Genomic DNA, 22,797 nt, shown 5'->3' with positions numbered 1-22,797 from the left:
AAGATAGATCACTTGACTGCGTCACATGATAACAAATACATCATTATTTTCAGATATATACATTTTCACAGTCGTTTTCAAATTTATCCACTTTGGAGTGCATTTTCAAAAAGCTTCGTTTTTGCTGAGAAAAACAGCATCTCAGTGTGGACGGAAGGCCAAAACAGGCCTTTTCAAACAAAAGCATATTAGTGTGGACAAGGCCTTAGATGGCATGAGGGGAGTACAAGATGGGAGAATTTTCATTTTTGGGTGAACTAACCCTTTATTGCACTATGAACTAACAATGAACAATTGTATTAATGTATTATTAACTAACATTAACAAAGATTATTAAATGCTGTAAAAATATATAATGTTCATTGTTAGTTAATGATACCTAATGCATTAACTAATGTTAACAAATGTAGCCTCATTGTAAAGTAAACCCTTTTTAAAGTAAACCCTATTAAACCCTTTAAGGAATAGTTCACCTAAAAATTTGCAAATGTGCAGCTGTGTCTTTCTTCAGCAGAAAACATATTAAGATGTTTAGAAGAAGCTAGAGCTCTGTCAGGTCTTTATAATGGAAGTACACTGGTGCCAGCACTATGACGGCCCAAAAGTCATATTTAGGCAGCAATAAAGTAATCCACATGACTCCAGTCGATCAATGAATGTCTTCTGAAGCGAATCGATATATTTGTGTAAAAAATAAATTGATAATTAAACGTTATTAATTTTTAAAATGTGTTTTCTGCCAGCAGCTGACGCGAGGTGTGACGTAAGTTCGTCGGCGAGTTCACATGAGAATTTGGACGAAGACACAAGAACAAACTTTTCAAACTGCATCAAAGCCCTGGACGGAAGCGGCGATTTAAAGTTATAAACATTTTAATTATCGACTTGTTTCTTACATAAACCTATCGATTTGTTTGACATTCATTGATCAACTGGAGTTGCATGTATTAAATGTGACTTTTGGACAGTCAAACTGCTGGCAGCCATGTGCTTCCATTATAAGGATCTGACAGAGCTATATCTTCTCCTAAAAATCTTAATTTGTGTTCTGCTGTCAAAGAAAGACAGACATACACATCTGACATGGCATCAGAGTAAGTGAATAATATCACCCTAAATAGGTGAACTATTCCTTTAAAGATTTCTTTGCACATTAACAGTGCTGGGTAGATTGATTCTGAATTGTAATTGGGTACTGATTACAAATTACATGAAAAAAATCCAATCCCATTACTTTTGGATAACTTCCAACATAACTCTTTTATTTGATGTCACTTGCATTTGAGTAGGATAATCTTGTACCATTTTAACATAGAAATACAAATAGGAAGGAGAATATATTCCATTCTTTATTGCTAACAAACACCATCCAAATGTGGTAAGAGATCTGAACCGATTCTTATTGTTTAAGAATCAACGTCACAAAAACGGCCTCAAAGTTATCACTAAAGCATTTATATTCATTTATATTCAAAGCTGAGTACAAAAGCAATTCATGAAACCGAAAAACAAAATGCAATTGCATTAAACTGTGGATATTTAATTATGTGTATTTGGGCACTTTGATGTGTTTGATGGACAAAACCCTTCCAAACACTTAGCGACACATGGTTATATTACACACAGAGTGATCATTCAAATAATAATTAGGTAGGCTGGTTTAGACTGAAAAATGTAAAAGATTTAAAAAAAGAGAAAAAGTACAGTGATCAATAAATTTACTGCTGTTGCCTAATTCAAATGTAATCATGTACATTAAAAAATGACTCTAGTCCGATTACGAGTATTTTTAAATGTAATTTTATCCAATAACAAGAATTTGATTTTCATAATCTGATTACGGAATCCTGAGTACATGTAATTTGTTACTACCCGTCTTTACAAACTAGGATAGGAGAAAGTATAAAATCCCATATAGCATAAAAATGAAACACATTAAACATGTCACCTTTGTATTAATGAGCACTGATTACTTTTGGTAAAAAAAAACATTTATCAGTAAAAGATTAATAGGTACTTTGACAAATGTCGACATACATGTATGTTAGTGCAAATGACATGGTTAAAAGTAATTATCTGTTAATTTGCTTAATCATGCTATGGCTCTGCTGATTATTAAAACGTCTGTTTATTTGCTGATAAAACCATTATTTCACTTAATCTTCAAGTCTTTTCCAAGAATTTTTTTCTGTGATGTGATAAACTGTTTTTATTCCTCAGAGGGGCATTCTCGTATGTAAAACGAGTGACACAGAAGGTGGGAAAGAAGGAATTTGCAGCTAAGTTTATCTCGGCTCGAGCTAAACGGAAGGCCTCGGCTCTGAGAGAGTTGAACATCTTGTCTCAGCTGGACCATGAAAGGATCCTTTACTTCCATGATGCCTTTGAGAAGAAGAATGCTGTTGTCATTATTACAGAGCTGTATCCTTGTTTTACATCTCTGAGAGCTTTAGAAATCACCGATCATAAAAGCATGGTTAATTATGTTGGCTTGACAAAGCCAATATACAGTTATTATAGAAAGGTTTTTTCAAAATCCCTAAACCAAGACCAACATTTGAAACTGCATTTCATCTTAGAGCTTTCAAGCTACATCCACCAAACTTGGCACAGTCCTTCAGCCTGTTCTGACTTAAGTTGCTAACTGATCAGACTAACTGTTTTCCCACAGTGGATGATCAAAAACCCTAAAGTTTACAGAGAAGTGCCTGCAATGAATTTCTCTTTTGAACCAATGAATATGTACTTGTGTATTCTGTACCTCTTTTCCGTATTTATCTATTGTACCATTTTTATAAATACCTCATATCTTACACCTGCCATAGTAATCTGCCCAGTATCATTTTGGAGTGCATTGACTCAGTCAATCTACACTTTGATTGTCACAAATACTTCAAGTCAGAGTCTCCAGCAGAGCCACACATTTAGAAGACCTCTTTCATAAAACATGCACTTACATAGATAAACACATATGCACTTACTCATAACATTCATGCACAATAACACTTGCTTTTCACATGTGCTATCAATGATGAGTGGATCACAGGCTTTTACAGTCACTGTTATTGCCTTTGACAATATGTAAAGATGCCATGAGGAGCTTCTGGAAAGGCTAACAAAGAAATCAACAATAACAGAGTCAGAGGTGAGTGAACCAATTTGATCTTTCTAAAGTGTCGAGAAAAGTGTCAAACACGTTGGTCTGAGTACATTATTCTGTAACATAGTTTGACGTGTTGGGCAGCCGTCCTGGGAATTCTCAACCTTTTTTTCTTCCTGTACTTTCGATATCTGTAGATTGAACTCTACATTATAGAATATTATATCACAAAATTATTCTGCATCAAATGATTACTTTGATAATCGATGAGTCTGTCAATATTTTTTAGTAACTGATTAATCGGATAAACAACACAAAAACTAAATCCTGTATTTTATTACAAATAAAAAATAAAATCAACTACATAAAAACATGTTGTTCCACATCTTGCCTAATGTTCTCCTCCAAACAAAGAGATAAGAATATACCAGTAAAATGTAGGATATGCCCTGGCAAAAATAAATCTCTTAATTGCATTAAACAGCACAATCAATCTGTCAAAGCACCTTACATGACAACTCAAATGAAACTATGCTTAAGAGTTTTTGTTCTTTTTAGCGTTTTATAACATGCTCCCATGCTTTAGACAACTTGGCCTTTGCCAATTTCTTTTTTCAATAGAGATGTAGTTTGTGCTGTCACTGAAAGGGTTTCCTCATGCTACGGTATATGTTTACTACAGATCCGGTCCAGTGTGAGACAGCTGTGTGAGGGTATTAGCTATCTTCATCAGCATGATATACTTCATCTGGACATCAAGGTAAATGTTATGGAATTTGTTGTCATCACCATTTCCTTCTATAAGCATGTAATAATCACAGTACTCAAAGCTGTGTTGACAAGGCCCTTCTGTTTTTCCATTCAGCCTGATAATATCCTCATGGCAGACCCCAGCAGTGATCAGATCTGCATATGTGATTTTGGGAATGCTGTAAAGTTCACACTTGATGAGGCACAGTATTGCAAATATGGCACTCCAGAATTTGTCGCCCCAGAGATTGTTAACCAGACACCCGTCTCCAAGGCAACGGACATCTGGTAACATACCTCTCCATCACAAACCACTCCTGTACAAATGTGTTTGCAGCCTCTAAAGTGTTATAAATACATTAGTCTCTTTCTCACAATCTTAAATTTTTTCTTACAGGCCAATTGGTGTTCTAACCTATTTATGGTAAGAGAATGTAATTTGTCTGTATTACAATAAAGTAAAATTTTTCAGCATGTAGAGTTTTTGTGAACAAGATACTCTTTGGAACATTATCAAATCATGCTGGCATAATATGGATCATCATCAGAATGGATTGTTCATGCATGCTCGAGTGCAGGCTGTCATTAAAGCAAAATGCAGACATAGCAAATACGAAGAAACTATACAATTCATGTAAATTTTTTGGTTTCAACCTTTCCCTTAAATTGTTATGACGATAATATAATTTGTAAAGGAATATGTATGAAAATAATATAAAACTGTAAAATAAAAGCATTTTCACAAGTGGTCACAGACTCATTGTATGTATATCTAGAATGTTCATCACTAATGCCAGTGTCTTCAGCTGCTGGGAAAACTGAGTAGTTTGTTAAATTGTAGGTTGTTAAAGTTAACCAGAGACTCTTTTTTTTGTAGTCTTACTGGAGTTTCTCCTTTCGCGGGAGAAAACGATCGCAGTTCTGTACTCAACATCAGGAATTATAATGTGGCTTTTGAAGAAAGCATGTTTACCGACCTCTGCCATGAAGCCAAGGGATTTGTCATCAAACTGCTGGTGGCTGATAGATTGTAAGCGGAATCTGCTGCACCAGATAATTTATTGTCAAGAAAATGATTTCCACTGCTAAGAGCATTTTTTGCTAACTGCCAATTTGTTCAACGTTATTTTATCTGCAGGAGGCCTGATGCTAATGATTGTCTTCGTCACCCCTGGTTCAAGGTAATGTCAGAGTACAGTAGTAAAGGGGAAATGCACCTCTAGGCTTATTGCTTTCCAAATGCATTATTTAAATTTGTCTACATCCTTGTATTTACCAGTGATATTTCTAGACATAAACATATTTTAATGATATATTATGTGCTATTATGTGATAGTGATTCCTTTAAGATGGAACATTTTAGAACTATTTAATTCCTCTTTAACACATATTGTAACCATTCATTACACTTAAATATTTTTATGAACTCTCTCTTTTAGACCCTGAACAAGGGTAAGAACATCAGCACAGAATCCCTCAAAAAGTTTATGTCCAGAAGGAAATGGCAGGTAAGATGATGTTAGTGTGGAACTTTTTGTTTAGTTCTTATATAAAACATTTAAAAAAAAATGTTTAACCATGGTCACACAATCGCTTCCAGCGATCTCTCATCAGCTATAAATCTAAAATGGTGATGAGGTCTATACACGAGTTACTGGATGACTCTTCCAGCCATATTTCTATTGCTGTTCCACGACATCTGAAACAAGGCTCACCACCACCTTCATCATCTTCGGATTCTGATGAAGACATTAACGAGCTACCTTTTATCCCAATGCCTCTCAACTTGGAATTCTCTGGATCTAGAATGTCATTGACTGAAATTATAGGGGATGATGAGATGATTGGAAGACCAAACGGAAATGCTGAAAGGCCTGAATCAAGCCATCAGAATTCAGAGCCCATGGAAGTGGAGACGCCAGAGAGAGAGGGTGGAGATGCAGCTGCTAGGGGTCGAGCCCGGAAGAGGTCAACACAAGAGGAAGAAAAAGGCTCATCTGATGAAGAACCAGCAGAACTTGACAAAAGAGCAGATCAGGCAAAGAGACCAATGCGCAGAGGCTCAAGTATGGAGTCAGATGAGCCAGAGGGAGCACGTCGCAGAGGAGAACTACGTAGAGGTAGCTCGGCTGACAGTGCCCTACAACTCCTTATTAAACCAGAGGAGGGCACAGAGGAGAGCCCTGCAGATGGAAAGAAAATTCTAAAAAAGTCTGTATCTATGGAGCTTCCACGGAGGAGCCCAAGTCCAGGAGCTGCAAAGCTGAGCCAGGAAGATTATGCCTTGAAATTGGAACTAATGAGGCAGAGACTGCTTAGGGGTGGCTCTGTAGACAACAAGATGAGTGGATTACGAGGTCCCCTTCTGGAGACCTTAGGTATGGGGGATGAGAAGCGTTACGTGCGGGCATCTCGCCTAGGTAACCCTCCACTTGTTAGAGCGGCATCCAGTGAGTCACCTAGAGATGACATCCCAAAGACCAAGGTACTGCGCAAGAGTGCTTCCTTCAGCCAGGGAGATCCAGAGCCCATGCCTCTGCACCGACGGATGGGTGCACCTCTAGAAATCCCACTGGCACAAATAGAGGAGAGACGGTTGCAAGAGGCTGTATCTATGTCTGCTCTCACAGAGCCAGTTAAGCTGGATTCTCGCCCCATCACCCCAAAACCCCATACACCAGAACCAGAGAGAGATGAAAAAGAGAACAATGATGAAAAAGAGCCAATCATGTACAAGGACAGAAAATTAGAGGGAGATCCTATTGATACAATGAGTAATAAAGATAAAGACAGAAGTCTTTATCAGAAACCATGGGAGACTGGAACAAAGGAAAAGGACCAGAGCAAGTTAGAAGAAACCATTCAAGAGCCACAAAAGGAGACTGAAAGTAAGCCGGAGACTGCTTCATTCCTGAAAGCTGTGATAGAAGTTGATGAAGATGAAGAAAGAGAAGAAGAAAAAGAGCCAGATAAAGAAATGGAGCATTCTGCTCCAGAGATGGAGGTTAAAGAAGTTGAAGATAAAAAGGCATCAGCAAAGTCTACAGAGATCCCCAAATCCAATAGCTCATTCATGGTGACCCCAGCAGCTGCCCCATCTCCCATTCCGAGTGTCGTCTCAACCTATGTGACTGCTTCTCTCCCTGCACGTACAGTGCTTCCAGATGGTAGAACTTCTGCATATGCCAGTATCATGCAAACCATAATGGTTCCTTCAGTGCAGGCATCCAGTGAACCTGCTACTTTGCCTACTGTTAAACCAACATCCAACCTACCATCAGTTCCAGTCTACACACCCATTTCCAGACACACCTCTGAACCAATCCTCATGTCAGCTGCTTCGTCCAAATCAGAAATTCAACAAACCACTGAACATCCTGCAGTATTTTCCAGGGTTGCATCAACGGAGCACCCTCCCAAAGAGCCAAGTCCACCTAAGACTCCAACCCGCTCATCCCCTAAGCGAGAGCCGTCTCCTGGAAGCAACATCCAGGATCTTGCTTCAGAAGAGATCTTCGAAGCTCGATTCAAGAAGCGGGAGTCCTCACTAACTCGTAGTCTTAAACGTTTGACATGGCAAAAGACAGAAGAAAAGCCCACCACTGTTGCTCCTGAAACAGCAGAAGAAATGTATCGCCCTGGGCCAATTGGTGCTCCTTTAGAGTTTGTACCAAGGAGGTTGGAGGAGAAGTCCAAATCAGTTCAAGATTTACGTGAGGCAGAAAAGGACCCTGGGTTCATGAGGAGACTATCCATGCGCTTGAAAAGGACCCCATCAGTGGAGAGGAGAGAGGAGAAGCTCAAAGAGGAGGAGGCTTCAGCACCCAGGCGTCGTTTGTCATGGACACTGGGACGGAGAGGATCTCAAGACAAGAAGGAGATAGAGATGATGAGGTTGGATGGAGGCCCTGAAACCCCCCTGGAGCCAGAGTCCAAAGCACCCTCTGAGTCACCTGTCCTTGCCATGCGCAAGAAGATTGGTAGTACCATTGCAAGCATATCCACAAGGATTAGGAGCCAGTCTGAAGAGAGGAAGGAGGACAATGAAGGCAAGACAGAGATCAAGAGGACACCAATATTCTCCATGCTGAGGCGTTCCAGCTCAGAGGGGGGCAGTCTGAAGAGGACGGGTGTCCCACCGAACCAACTGGCTACTCAGTCAGTCAAAGGGGCCTCGTCAGAATCTTTAGATTCCATGTCAAGCATTCAGTCCGAATCTGCTGTGAAAAGTAAGACTTCTTGTCTCAAAGGAATAGTTCAACCCAAAAATGAAAAAGGCAGTTGATAGTGCCACACTTTAAAGCTTAGTAGATAACCCAAAAGTATCACAAAAGAAGTCCATACGACTCCTGCATCATATTTCAAGTCCTCTGACCTTGCTGAAAAGACCAGTATTGCTGGTCACCAGCTTATGTTGTGTTTTGGGTTCTGGTCCTGAAAAACTGAAAAACAAAACCCTATCGTATAACTTCAGAAGACTTGAAATATGACACAAGAGTCGCATGGACTACTTTTATGCTTTAAAGGAGCTTTTCAAAGCAGCTTTATAGAAAATCATGCATTAACAGAAAATGAAACTGTAATATCTATAATGTCTTAGAGTATTCATTGTGTTGTTTGATAAAATACGATTGTGAATTGTGTTTAAAAATAAGTAATTAAATAATACTTATGGTGCCAATACTGTGGCAAGGAACACAAAACTCCATAAGATGTTAATGGAGAAAAACAAACTTGGGAGAAACCAGGCTTACTGTGGGGCCAGTTCCCCTCTGGCTAACATAATGAATATAGTGCCAGCAGAGGTGGGGGACTCGAGTCACATGACTTGACTCGAGTCAGACTCGAGTCGCAAATTTGAGGACTTGAGACTTGCTTGACTAATACAGATAAAAGACTCGACTTGACTTTGACTTGGTATTCATGACTTGAGACTTGACTTAGACTTGAGACAGATGACTCGAAAGGACTTGACTTTTTTATTATTAAATATTTGTATTTTTCATATCCAGAAGCCGATGTAAAATCTTTGGTTACGTTTTGTTTTTGGAACATGATTGGGTGATTTCTGTTACAATGCGCGGGGACCTGGCAACCTGAACCAACCAGGATGCGTCAGACCAGCAGAGGAAAAGGCATGAAGAAGCAATCATGGAAGGGGCCGTTCCAAAAATAATAAAGTTTGGGTTCAAGGATTACGTTGTAGATGAAGGTTGTAAGAAAAGAACAGCGGTATGCAAGGTCTGCAGCTTAAAAATCAGTGACACGACCACCACAACATCCAACTTCACCCGTCACTACAAAATCCATATAGAAAGGTAAGTTACGTGATTGTGTCTTTTTAGCTAACTGGCTGGTCGATCGAACATTAACTAGAAATCTAGCGTTAACGTTACACCCAGTTGCTACCAGTAACGTTAGTTTATTAAGACCACAGAGCTCAACGCAGTCTAATACACCAGTCCTGCAATAAATGAAATTAAATATTCAGTATTGGTTTAAACAAATTTAGAGAGCTGTTGATTCAACTATGTGCTTATTTTGTTTATCTGCAGTTTGTGTTTTAGAAATGGTCCTATAAGGTCCGTCTTTGAATGAAAAATACACACACACACACACACACACACACACACAATCAATAAAAAAATATACGTTTGCAAACAGAGGCACATGCGCACACTACCCCCACCCTGCATCCACACACACACACACACACACACACACACACACGCACGCATTCACGCGCACACATATCATACTACTAACATTAGAACATGTAATATCCTTTCCACCACACTCACACATAGGGACATACACTCTTCCACCTCTTTCTCCCTCTCTCTCTCTCTCTCTCTCTCACCTCCATGCACTAAGTTACACAAGGATGCCTTCAAAGTCCATCAATTTGGAATGAAAATAAAATCTTTGTTAAAAAGAGAATGACCTAAACTAAGCAGTCTTGTTAATATAGGTGCGTATAGGTGTTGTAATGTGCGTTTGGTTTGGACATTTCCACACTAGCTAATATCTCAAAGTTAAAGGGGATATTCATGTCAAAGTCAGGCATGCTTGAAGAATTCCATTTAGTGGCATACTAAAAAATTAAACTTGAATTGTTTGAATGTGTTCATGGTTTGATGTAATGTCAAAAAGGTTCATTTTTATTTTTTATTTGTATTAATACACTTTTATTTTCTACTCCATTCTGTTTGTATTTGATGTAGTACTATTTGGGCACTATAACATTGCACAGGAAAACAATATGAGAAGTGTCACAGACACAGTGTCATATGAGAAGCACTTAAGATGCCTTAATAGGTCAAGGAGAAATGCAATGTTCGTTAATGTTGAAAATAAAACTCAGCTTCACATTACATGTACTGTCTTTAAACTGATGTGGAATGTGGAAATTGCAGTAAATCATCAGAATTTCATATGACTTGACTTGTGACTTTTTTGACCTAAGCAATGACTTGACTTGACTTGCTTGACTTATGGCAGGGACTCAACTTGACTTGCTTGATTCTCACCACAGTGACTTGGGACTTGCTTGAGACTTGGAGGTTAAGACTTGAGACTTGCTTGTGACTTGCACATGAGTGACTTACTCCCACCTCTGAGTGCCAGTATTCCTTAATTATGTATAGTGCAAGTCATGGTTTAAAATGATTAAACTAAGTAAGTGTTAAGGGTCAGTGTTCAAACAATGATTTTGTAAGAACTGTAAGATTAACCTGTTGATATGCAATTTCACCACACTCGGGAGTGACGTCACTCTGCTTACATTTACAATATAATTTACCATCTATAAATGTAATTAATGTTAACAAATTATACATCTTTTCAAAGGTCTAAGGGTTCAACATTGATATCCGATCTCTGTTTCACGATAGCAATGCTCCATAAACAGCAATTTAGTTATTTGTGCCAGGAGTACAAATGAAAACATGCAATATCAAAACGGGACTTCATACATTTGTTATGAAATTACGATCGCCAGATGAATCCAGTTCGCCACACTTGGGTCAATTGTTCATGTCAAGCGTTCATTGAAAAACATCCAATAGAACTTTTTGTCCATAAAAGTGATGCATCTGAGAAATATTTATATATTCTCCATTGTTTACATGCAATCTCGCCTGAAAAAATTACCTTTTGTCATCGTTCTTCAACAAACTATGCAATCTGAGCAGCATTCATGTTGTAAAACTGTATATGATCTTATATATTAGAGTCCTCTAAAAAAAATGAGCCTGTCTCCAAAGTCTATTTTTAAAAATGCGGCGTAATTTTATTCATAATAGCCAGGAAGTGCGGTCATATTTTGTGCCGTCTTGAAAGGTACTTTACTCTGTATACCGGCAGTGATTTTCAGAGACAAAAACTTGCAGGAACCTCAGTTTTTATTAGATCATCTTCAAATTTTAAACGTAACTTCTTTAGACTTGTGGCTTTGAGAACGTTGTATTTCTGGATTGTCTTGGCACTTTTATTATTGATTTTTTAGATTATAATAACATATTCAGCACAAAATATTTCCAATACTATAAACTTCAGCTTCTCTAACTTTAAAAAATAACAACATATATTAATTCTGACTTGGAAAATAAAGCCCAAAGTGTCTTCTTTCAAAAGATACTGCAATTGTGTCCATACTCCAAAGGGTTCAGAAAATACAACCATTTAAGTACAGGTATGTCATTTTCATGGTTTGTGCTCAAAAAGGGGGTGCGTATCAACAGGTTAATGACTAATATCTTTGAATTCCATCCTGGAATAACTGCAGAAGTTCACATAGATGCATTGTCCTTTGTTAGTGGGCTGATGAAGGATTTTGTTGGCAATTAATTGATAGTCTATGTATTCATTTATAGGAGTGTAGTCCATCATTAGTCCGAGGGAATGTAGGCAGAGATCAGTGAGGTGTGTCACAGTTCAACTGGACGGTAATTTCGGTGAGGTCTATCCTAAGTCAAAGTTTCAGGCAATGGAATATGATGTAGCCCATGTCTAATGGTTGGAGTTAGCATCAGTTCATCCTCTGAAGTACATCGTAATAGACAGAAGTGATGTTACCTGGCACTGGCTGCATTTAGTCATCATCACCCAGAGACACGTAACAGTGGAGTCCAATACGAAGCAGGAATGGTGCTTGATCCAGCCGTTACTGGTGACCTCAGGATAAGAGTCCTAAATTTTAAATAAATTTACCATAGATGCCATTCAATTTATTGCAGAGTTATAGATCATGATCAATGTTTCTGGTTTCTGTATCCGGCAGACCTAACTGTAGCCGCCTGATTGTGAGTTGAAGGATAAATTAGGTGTATGCCTGGCTAAATAGATGAGTCTTAAGTCTAGACTTAAACTTGAGTGAGTGTGTTTGCATCTCGAACAGTGTTAGGGAGACTATTCCATAGTTTAGGAGCCAAATATGAAAAGGATATACCTCCTTTTGTGGATTTTGATATTCTAGGAACTATTAACAGGCCAGAATATTGCGATCGTAATGCATGTGATGGAATATAGTGTGGTAGAAGGTCACTTAATTACTGCAGAGCTAGACCATTCAAAGCATTCTGTACGCAGTTAACATAATTTTAAAATTAATGCAAAATTTAAAAGGTAGCCAATGTATGATGATAAAATGGGGCTAATATGATCATATTTCTTGGTTCTAGTCAGCATTTTGAACCAATTGATGTTTATTTATTGATCTTGCTGGACATCCTCCCAGCAATGCATTACAATAATCTAGTCTTGAGGTCATGAATGCATTAATTCGATTTTTGGCATCAGCAACAAAGAACATGTGTCGTAATTTATCAATATTTCTTAGGTGAAAAGAATGCTGTTATACAAACATTGGAAATTAGATTTTCAAAGGACAGATTGGTAACAAATATTACACCTAAGTTCTTCGATGTAACAGTATGTCCATCGATAGTCAAATTAAATTTAATTGGCTTGTTTTTGGTCCAATAATTAGTACCTCTGTTTTGTTGGAATTGAGTAGAAGGACATTTCTGGCCATCCAATCTTTGATTCCATTGATACACTCTGCTAATTAGGAGAATTGTGAAATTTCGTCAGGTTTTGAAGAAATATAAAGTTAGGTATCATCGGTATAACAGTGAAAACTTATTCCACTATTCCTGATAATATCTCCCAGGTGAAGCATATACAAGGAGAAAAGCAGAGACCTTAAAACTGAACCCTGTGGCACTCCATAATTAACTTTTGTTTGTTTTTACAATTCCTCATTTACATTTACAAAATGTTAGCGGTCTGCTAAATAAGACCTAAACCATGTTAATGCAAGTCCACAAATGCCAACATAATTCTCCAGCCTATTCAAGAGAATGTTGTGATCTATTTTGCTGAAGGCAGCACTAAGATCAAGAAGCATTAGAATTGAAATGCAGCCGCAATGAGCAAGTCATTTGTAACTCTGATAAGTACAGTCTCTGTACTGTGATGGGACATAAATCCTGACCGAAATGATTCATATTTACTATTTCTCTGTATAAATGATCATAGTTGGGAGGATGCTACATTTTCTAGTATTTTTGACATTAACGGAAATTTGAAATCGGTCTATAATTTGCCAGCTCTCCAGGTTCAAGTTGTGGCTTCTTAATAACAGTTTGATAACTGCCATTTCTTAGGACATGTCCTAAGGATAAAGAGGGGTTAATATTTTTAAGAAGAGGTTCTGAGATTACAGGGAATACCTCTTTTAATAGCTTAGTTGGTATTGAATCTAACATATATGTTGTGGCTTTTGATGTTTCAATAAGTTTTGTTAGCTCTTCATGACCTATGACAGTGAAGAATTGAAGTTGCATGTCAGGAAAATTATGAGACTGTTGATTGCAGTTTTATTTCTGATTATTTCAATTTTATCATTAAAGATTTTCACTAAGTCAAATCTGTTGTGCTGCAACGGAATATCTGGTTCAGTTGAGGCTTTATTCCTAAACAATTTAGCCACAGTATTGAATAAAGATTGTTATTTTCTATGAGTTTGCTAAAATATGCTGACCTTGCAACTTTTACTGCCTGTCTGAAGCTACAGACACTATACTTCCATGCACCACAAAATACCTCTAATTTTGTATTCTTCCACTTGTGCTCCATTTTCCAAGCTGTTCTCTTGAGAGCATGAGTGTGATCATTGTACCATGGTTCAGGTAAATTTTCTTTAATCAAAGGGGGGCGACACTATCAAGAGTGCTAAAGAAGCCTGTATTTATAGTTCTGTTATTTCATCAAGTTCTTCTAGACTTTGGGGTTTATTTGAGTGTATGAGATAGATCTGGAAGATTATTAGTGAAGTTATCTTTAGTGGTCGAAAGAATAGTTCTACCTGAACAATAGTGTGGTGTTGATTGATTAACATAAGCTGATCGCAGCATACGAGAGACAAGGTAATGATCTGAGATGTCTTCGCTCTGCTGAAGAATTTCTATAGTATCAACATCAACTCCATATGACAGAATTAAATCTAGTGTATGATTATGGCAATAAGTTGGTCCTGTCACATTTTATCTGACTCCAAGAGAGTTGAGAATATTGATAAAAGCTCTATCTACAGTAACTACAAGATCTGATAAAAAATTAGCAAATTCACCAAGGAAATCAGAATAAGGCCAGGGTGCTCTATGTACTGTAGCAAGGGCAAAAGATGACAGAGATTTTTTTATTTATATCCGATGGTGTCATATTAAGCATTATTAGTTCAAAAGACTTAAACTTATATCCTGTCCTCTGAGTAACACTAAAAACCTCACTGTAAATTGTAGCAACACCTCCTCCTCGACCCTTCAGACGAGGCTGGGAGAGTAGATTCATTAAACTAATATATTAATCCAGTTTAAGACAGGTTTTGGACAAACAGAGCGCATCCAAACTGTCTGTAAAAATAGTGTTTTGGTAGAATGAGATCTAATGTTTAGTAGCCCTACCTTCATATGATGTTTATTGTTTTTTAGTGAGAGTTTTGTGTTTGGTAGGTCGGGGAACTTGATATCTAGGTGATACAGTCTCTGTGTGTTGTAGTTTATGTGACCTGTGTGACATCTCAAGGCAGCTAGCAGATGTTCGGATTAGCTAATTTGTCTGCTTCCTGACCTGGGTCCCAGTTAGTCAAATACTATCATTATTAAGACTATGAGCCAATTTACTAGAGAGGAGAGCGGCACCTTCCCTGGAGGGATGGAATCTCCTTTTGTGTTCTTCATAAGTAAGAAAGTCATACAGGTAAATTTGGTCAGCTTTCTTTTTTTGGTGAACTGTTTCTTTAATGTTAATTTTTGTGCCTATTTGATCTGCTTCATTAGTTTTCTGCCATGTTGTTGTAAATTCTCTTTACTTTAAACGTCATAATCTTTCTTTCCCAGGTGCAGACATTGAACGCAGATCACGGTGGGACCGCTGGGGATTGACAAGAGGAAAAAGAGACAAGACCGTTTCCCAACCAGACATCCCAGCTTCCATCGCCAGGGAGAATGGCTCTCTTCGTTCTCGCCAGTATACTCGACTAGCATCTGGTATTACAAATTTTGCTTACGTTTTTCACACTAGCTCCTACAAAAAGACATCTGTTGGATGTCTCTCTGCTTTGTCATAAACATATTTACATTTATCATCAATTTATCAATTATTCATATGCATTTTCTTTGGTACATCTGAGGGATAAATTACAGTACCTGTCTCATTGTCTCACAAATCTGTTAATTTATTCTCTTAACAATTAGACTTCCCACCTGTGTTCCATATTAAACTGAGGGACCATATTCTCTTGGAGGGAGATCCTGTGACTCTTAGCTGCCTCCCTGCTGGCAGCCCCCACCCACACATCTCATGGATGAAAGGTCTGATTGGAAATGATAAAATGTGCTTCTGTTGGATTGAAGATAATATAATCTAACATAAACTGAGTGCAAAAGACATTACTGCTAATTATAAAACTGCTGTACAATAATTTTTAAAGGGCTTATATATAATCTTTTGAGATAAGAGTTGATGCTCTTTAAAAAATAAATACTGTAACTTTCAAAACTCAAGCACTGTTGCTTATTTCATGCTAATTTCATTTGAATTTAATTGCATGTCATTAATGTTATTTTAATTATTTGTAAGAAAAAACTTGACATTAACATTGTGTTTGATCGTACATGTAAGAGCCTAAAATAACTTTCTTTCAAGTTTAGCTGTACTGTGTTAAATCATACATTCTAGGTGTATTAATAGTTGTTGAGCAGACACAACTGACACTGTTTAAATTTGGCTATATATAGAAGGCTCCGTTCTCACTTCAAAATAAATGTCACCTCAAAGTTAAATATCAATATTAACATTCAAGATCACCAGATTGAAGTAACATTATTACTCTGGGGCTTTGTGTATTTTCAGATAAGAAGCCACTTGAGATTGACCCAAGGATGAACATGATATCCTGCCCTGATGGGAGACAGCTGCTGATGATTATGAAGACCACCAAGAAGGATGCAGGCCTTTATGAATGTGTGGCTTCAAACCCACTGGCCTCTGTCACCAGCTCATGTGTCGTGTCCCTCGCTCGTAAGTTTAAAATAAAAGAAAGAAATATAAAAGGCCTAAGCAGTGTGAGAAAGTAGAAAAACAACTGATGGGAAAGAAAATAGATGAGTGAGATAAAAGAGAGTGAGACATCAAGAGAGAGGTGAAATAATACAAATTTTAGGTGAAAAAGATACATTTAATATATTTCAGCTCCAAGCTCGTGCCACAACAGAGTTAGAACCAAGTTTGTGTATGGTTCACAGCTAGACTCAAGAGGGAGTTTTTTTTAGCCTTCAGAACTGAAATGCCATTAGCTTTCTAACAGCATGAACAGGCTAATGTACTGCTTATGATTGTGCAAAGCCATTTTCTCCCAGAACACCAGGCCATAAATTATTCACTTCACAAGTTTATGGTTCAGTGCTGATTAGAAAGGTGACTCACTAAGAGAGGTGCAAATATAATTTTGTTGTCTGTTTTTTCATTAGCTGAAATATTCTGTTGTTGCTCCCACTATCCACATGGTTCCCAAGTTCATGGAAAATCTGGAAATAATAGGGGATTTAAAATTAATAAAAATTAAATAAAAAAGGTAATTATTCATAAATTATATATAAAAAAAATATGAAAGTAATAAAAATATTTAGCAACACTTTATGATAATTTTCAATAAATATATGTTTTACATTAACAAATGTGTAACATCATTAGTTAATGTATATTCAGATAGTTAGATATATGAGATAATGTTCTTGGTAATTAATTTAACTAACATTAACTAATGATCTTTTATGTAATATAAATACAAATTCATACAAATTCTATTAAACTTTCATTCCTATATGGCTTTTTAATTTTTAACACCTTTATATGATTTTAAAAAATGTTACATAACGATTAACAGATCATGTATTAATGTACATTTGAATGCTTACAAATGTCATTAAAGTTATTTATAAATTATTCATAAATCATATGAAGCGTACAACTAAATTGAACAACCCCTTACACAAACTTTTACACTATAGCTCAAATTCCAATGCCCATAAATGTACTAAATAATCATTAGTAAATCTTTATAAACATATACAATGTATAAATAGTTTTAAGTTAGTTTGGGCACTGCAAAAAATATGAACAAATATTTAATAAATCATTTGTAAACGTGTAAATATTAAAAGCATGCTTAAATACATTAACACACAAACAGTAAATGTATGGATTTTACAAACATTGGTTACTAATTAGCTGTACATTAATGAATAATTTGTAAACATGAATAGTGTGTGAAGTTGTGAAAAATACTAATAATTTCTGAAAACATTTGTAAATGTAAAACAATGCATGAGCTCATTTATAAATAATTTATGAAAAATGTTAATGACATTAAGCATTCAAATGTACATTAACGAATAATCTGTTAATCATTATGTAACATTTGTTAAAATAATTTATAGATGTTAAAAAGTGCAAAGCCATATATGAATGAAATCTTAATAATATCTGTAAGTATTTGATTTTACAGTAACTAATGATCTGTTAAGCATTATATAATGTTAATTAAATTCATAAGTTAACATTAACAAGCATATTATGTAATGTTTCTCGCTATTTTAATATACATTAACTAATGATCTGTTAAGCATTATATAATGTTTGTTAATGATTTATTAATGTTATTATAAAGTGTTACCAAATATTTTGCGAATACAATTAATATAAAAATGATTGGTCAAATGTTGTGGGAACCCTGACTCAACTGCAGTCCAGAATCTTAAGTAAAATCTTTGTACAGTTGAGTTGAGACAGGTTATCAAATTAAGCATTTCTAGTAGTAATTATACAATTCTTCTTCTTTAGGTCTGCCAAATAGTCCTGGGGCCCCAGAGGTTCCTCAGAAGTATAAAAACACTGCCCTGGTGGTGTGGAGACCCTCAGACACCACGGCACCATGCACCTACTCTCTGGAGAGGAGAACAGAGGGTTGGTCAACATTAATAATGATAAAAAAAATGCTACTAAATTTGATGTCTGAAAGTAGAATTTTCACATAAATATTGCTAAAACAAATTCTCAGCTTAAGTTTTGTTTCATAATATTTCATAATACTCCACCCTTGATATTGTACTTCATTTCAGTTGGTGTAAGAAAAATTTAGTATTGGTTTTGTCAGAATTTTAAACTAAATAAAAAAACTGTGGTTGATAATATAATGAATTATTACTTGTAATTTCCTTCTGCCCTCATTTGGATAAGATGGGTATTGCAACTGTTTCTTTTGTTCTCCACATGCATAATTTTGATTATAAATTATAGAGGTTTAACATGTTTTTAAACATATATCCTTCCAGTTCATTATTCTGTATTTTAGTCAGTATACTGCATAAAATTATGTCATAATATTTTTGTTCCTAGGTGAGACTAACTGGCTGATTGTAGCCACTGGTGTGGCTGACTGTTACTACAATGTCACAGACCTTCCAGCTGGTGCCACATACAGATTCAGAGTGGCCTGTGTCAACAAGGCTGGCCAGGGACCTTACAGCAGTTTGTCTGAAAAAGTGGTCCTAGACTCGACAGGTGCACTAATGTTTTGTAGACTTCTAGAATACTGGTTCTCTACAGTTTTTTCCTCAGGATTCAAATTTCATATTTGACATAGATTGGGCACCCAGCACATTACCAAATTTGTTTATAATACAAAAGTAAATAAAAAGCCCCTAAAATTATTCAAATTGAGTATTATTAATAATAAATTATTATTTATTATTGTTTTCTATCTGTCTCTTAGTTTTTGATAGTTAATGCTCTTGCAGCCAATAATTCGTACAAAACCATGTTTATCCTTATCGTAAGTGAATCCTTATTTAATATAGTCTTGGTTGTATTTTCTTTTACCTTGCATAGTTTTGTTTTTGTTTTTTTAAGAATAAAGGGATGTCAAACAACCTGTCCATTTTGGCATCTGTCTAACTTGGCTTTCATCCCAAGTGACAGACCCATTTGACTGGAAGACAATATTTCAACTCTGTAGTTCCAAACAATGCAAATGAATAGTGACCAGACCTTTAAAGCTCCAAATATCACATAAAGGCAGCATAAACGTAATTTATACAACTCCAGTTGTTAAATACTTCTTCTGAAGTGATGCACTCACTTTGGCTGAGAAACAGATCAATCTTCTGATTCAGATTTGTACTATAAATCTCAACTTTAACTTTTACTTTCAGTATGTGAAAGTGAAAGTAGAGATTTATAGTAAAAAGGACAAAATATTGATCTGTTTCTCACTCATACCTAACATATTGCTTCTGAAGAAATGGATTTAACCACTAGAGTCATATGAATTACATTTATGCTGCCTTTATGATTTTTTTGGAGCTTAAAGGGCCAAGTCACCATTCACTTGCATTGCATGGCACTACAGAGTTGAGATATTCTTCTATATCTCAAAATATTTGTGTGTGTTCAGCAGCAGAGAGAATGTCATACAAATCTGGGATGGCAAATAATGAGTAAATAATGAGATAAATTTCATTTTTGGGTGAACTATTCCTTAAAACGGTTCTAGCCCTATTTATTTTGCTATCCTAACTATGTACAATTTTATAATTTAGTTAGTAATATTTTAGTTTTTGCATTGTGTTCCTGGTGTCTGTAACCCTATCAGAACTGACCTGTGAGCTGCGACCCACATGTCACGAACCACTGGATTAAAGAAGGATCCAAAATCCCCCAAAAAAGACTTTGCATTGCACATAATGATTTTAATACACCTTATAACCACATTTTCTTTTTTTTTATCTCTTTATTTTCTACAGCACCTCAAAAGTCCAGCGGAACAGTTGTTGTCAAAACACTTTCATCTGCTCCTGGACCTGCAGTGGTAAAATCTACCATGACCGTGCCTGCAATGAAGCCTGCTGGTGTGCAACCTGCAGCTCCACCAACAACTTCTGCCCCCTCTGCTTTGGCCCAGAAGGTAAAGCCCATCTCTCCACCTACTGCTCCTGTTTCAGCTTCTACACCTTCCCCTGCTCCCCTTGCCCCAGCCCATCGTCCTGTACCTGACATCCAAATTCCAGCCCCTGACACTCCTATCCCAGCCAAAGCCAAGACCACCCTCAACATCACTATGGCGAAGCCCTCTCCAGCCTCCCCTTCAGCTCAGCCCCCTCCTGCCAAACTTTTGCCCCCTGTCATATTGCCCAAACCTCAGAGCCCTGTCATTCCCCTTGCCCAAACTCCCCCCGTAGCCCCACCATCTCTGGTGTCCCCTCCCCCTACCATTGGCAAACCTATCTCTTCAGTGCCTATGTATGTCCCAGCTACCACCACAGCGCAAGTTACGCCAGCCACCCCAAATACATCCTCTACTAACCTTTCACCACCGGTGGTGTTAGTTACAAGCCTAAGTCCTGTAGGGGAGGGTATAGGCACACCCAGTCGTTTGACCCCAAGTGGAAGAGCCACTCCGTCTGGACGCATCACGCCTACAGGGCGCAAGACTCCTTCTGGAAAACCTGGAGAATCAACCCTAAGGCAGGGAGTGCCCCAGAAACCGTACACATTCATGGATGAGAAAGCAAGGTAAAGTGTCAGTGACTGATCACTTTCATATTGCTCTGTACCAGTATCAGAAGTTAACTTTTTTATTAAGGGGCAAAATTTCAGATGATTTTTCTTTCCTTTTATGAGGGCTTTTTTCACAGATAATTTAAAAACAGACAGCATACCGTTCATTTGTCAGAACTCCAATTAAACTATTTAATTGAAATTAAAGGAATGTTCCAGGTTTAATATTAGTTAAGCTCAATCGACAGCATTTGTTTCATAATTTTCACTACCACAAAAAACATTTTGATTCATCCTTGTTTAGTTTTTTTAAAAAGGGCAAAAATTACAGTCAAGCAATTACAATGGAAGTTAATGGAGCCAGTCTACACTATCTTTCAAAAGTATAGCCATAAGACATGAAAATAATTTTCAACATGATTTTAGTGTTATAAAATCTCAGTTCTACATTATTTTAGTGTGATAAAATCACTCACAGGCTGTACCGGTGTTCCATTGTCATGGCATGATTGTAATGTTGGATATAACTTTACACAGATAAGGTAAATAAGTAATGTTATCACACTAAAATAATGTTAAAACATATAAAATATATTTGTGCTAATGTAATATGCTTGTGGCTGTTCTTCTGAAACAATATGTATTTTAATGTTTATGACTGGCCCCATTCACTTCCATATTAAATTCCTTACTGCTACCAAAGTTTTTGCCTTTTTTCAAATAAATGATGGAGGAGTCTAAATTATATTTTGTACCAATAAACATTGTGCCACATGTGCTGTCGATTGAGCTTAATTGAATCCAGAACATTGCTTTAACTCTTTGTAGGAACAATTATGGCTATAATGAGCTTACCTATAAAATTAAAACAATATAAAATATATAAGTAGCTGTAAATAATGCACAAGATATTTCCTTTACTATCCAGTCCAACTTATCTATTAAAAAATAATAATAATAATAATTCGTTTTGTAAAGATATTCATATGCAGTCACTATTTATATTTGTCCAAAAACGAATGTCAAGCATTTAAGCATGTCTTTAGATCATGAGTTTTAAAAGGATAGTTCACCCAAAAATTATTTTCTTTCTCTCACAATTTACTCACCCTCATGCCATCCCAGATGTGCATGACTTTCTTTCTTCTGTTGATCACAAACAAAGATTTTTAGAAGAATATTTCAGCTCTGTATGTCCATACAATACAAGTAAATGGTGACCAGACCTTTTCGTCTGCTGAACACAAACAAAGATTTTAGAAGAATATTTCAGCTCTGTAGGTCCATACAATGCAAGTGAATGGTAACCAGACCTTACAAGCTCCAGAAATTACATAAATGCAGCGTAAAAGTAATCCATATTCCAGTGTATGGATCCATATCTTCAGAAGTGATATGAAAGGTGTGGGTGAGAAACAGATAAATATTTAAGTCCTGTTTTACTATAAATTCTCCTCCCTGCCCAGTAGGTGGTGATATGCACAAAGAATGTGAATTGTCAAAACAAAAGAAGAAGAATGTGAAAGTGGAGATTAATAGAAAAAATATAATATTGACAAATATTGATTTGTTTCTCATTCACTTTTCTCATATCACTTCTGAAGACATGGATTTAACCACTGGAGTTGGATGGATTGTGTATATGCTTCCTTATGTGCTTTTGGAGCTTCACAATTTTGGTACCATTCACTTGCATTGTGATGACCTACAGAGCTGAAATATTCTTCTAAAAATCTTCATTTGTGTTCAGCAGAAGAAAAAAAGTCATACACATCTGGGACGGCATGAGGGTTAGTAAATGATGAGAGCATTTTTGGGTGAACTAT

The 22,797-nt window shown here is 36.6% G+C and overlaps 1 protein-coding gene across 1 annotated transcript in view; it reads left to right on the top strand.

Moving 5' to 3' along the window:
- Positions 1 to 22,797, top strand: part of LOC127655192 (striated muscle preferentially expressed protein kinase-like) — a 135,649-nt gene that overhangs the window by 107,513 nt on the left and 5,339 nt on the right. Inside the window, exons 22-36 of the mRNA XM_052142835.1 lie at positions 2,221 to 2,421; positions 3,088 to 3,145; positions 3,783 to 3,860; positions 3,966 to 4,138; positions 4,248 to 4,274; positions 4,728 to 4,880; positions 4,989 to 5,031; positions 5,290 to 5,358; positions 5,451 to 8,079; positions 15,253 to 15,402; positions 15,610 to 15,726; positions 16,268 to 16,435; positions 18,257 to 18,379; positions 18,812 to 18,976; positions 20,218 to 20,986. Of these exons, the coding sequence (XP_051998795.1) occupies positions 2,221 to 2,421; positions 3,088 to 3,145; positions 3,783 to 3,860; positions 3,966 to 4,138; positions 4,248 to 4,274; positions 4,728 to 4,880; positions 4,989 to 5,031; positions 5,290 to 5,358; positions 5,451 to 8,079; positions 15,253 to 15,402; positions 15,610 to 15,726; positions 16,268 to 16,435; positions 18,257 to 18,379; positions 18,812 to 18,976; positions 20,218 to 20,986 (4,923 nt within the window). The remainder of the gene's footprint in view (positions 1 to 2,220; positions 2,422 to 3,087; positions 3,146 to 3,782; positions 3,861 to 3,965; positions 4,139 to 4,247; positions 4,275 to 4,727; positions 4,881 to 4,988; positions 5,032 to 5,289; positions 5,359 to 5,450; positions 8,080 to 15,252; positions 15,403 to 15,609; positions 15,727 to 16,267; positions 16,436 to 18,256; positions 18,380 to 18,811; positions 18,977 to 20,217; positions 20,987 to 22,797) is intronic.

This window comes from Xyrauchen texanus, chromosome 14, assembly GCF_025860055.1.
Source record: "Xyrauchen texanus isolate HMW12.3.18 chromosome 14, RBS_HiC_50CHRs, whole genome shotgun sequence".
In the NCBI taxonomy this organism is placed as follows: domain Eukaryota; kingdom Metazoa; phylum Chordata; class Actinopteri; order Cypriniformes; family Catostomidae; genus Xyrauchen; species Xyrauchen texanus.
The sequence above is the reverse complement of the archived record's forward strand: the minus strand, read 5'-3'. Positions and strand labels throughout refer to the sequence as shown.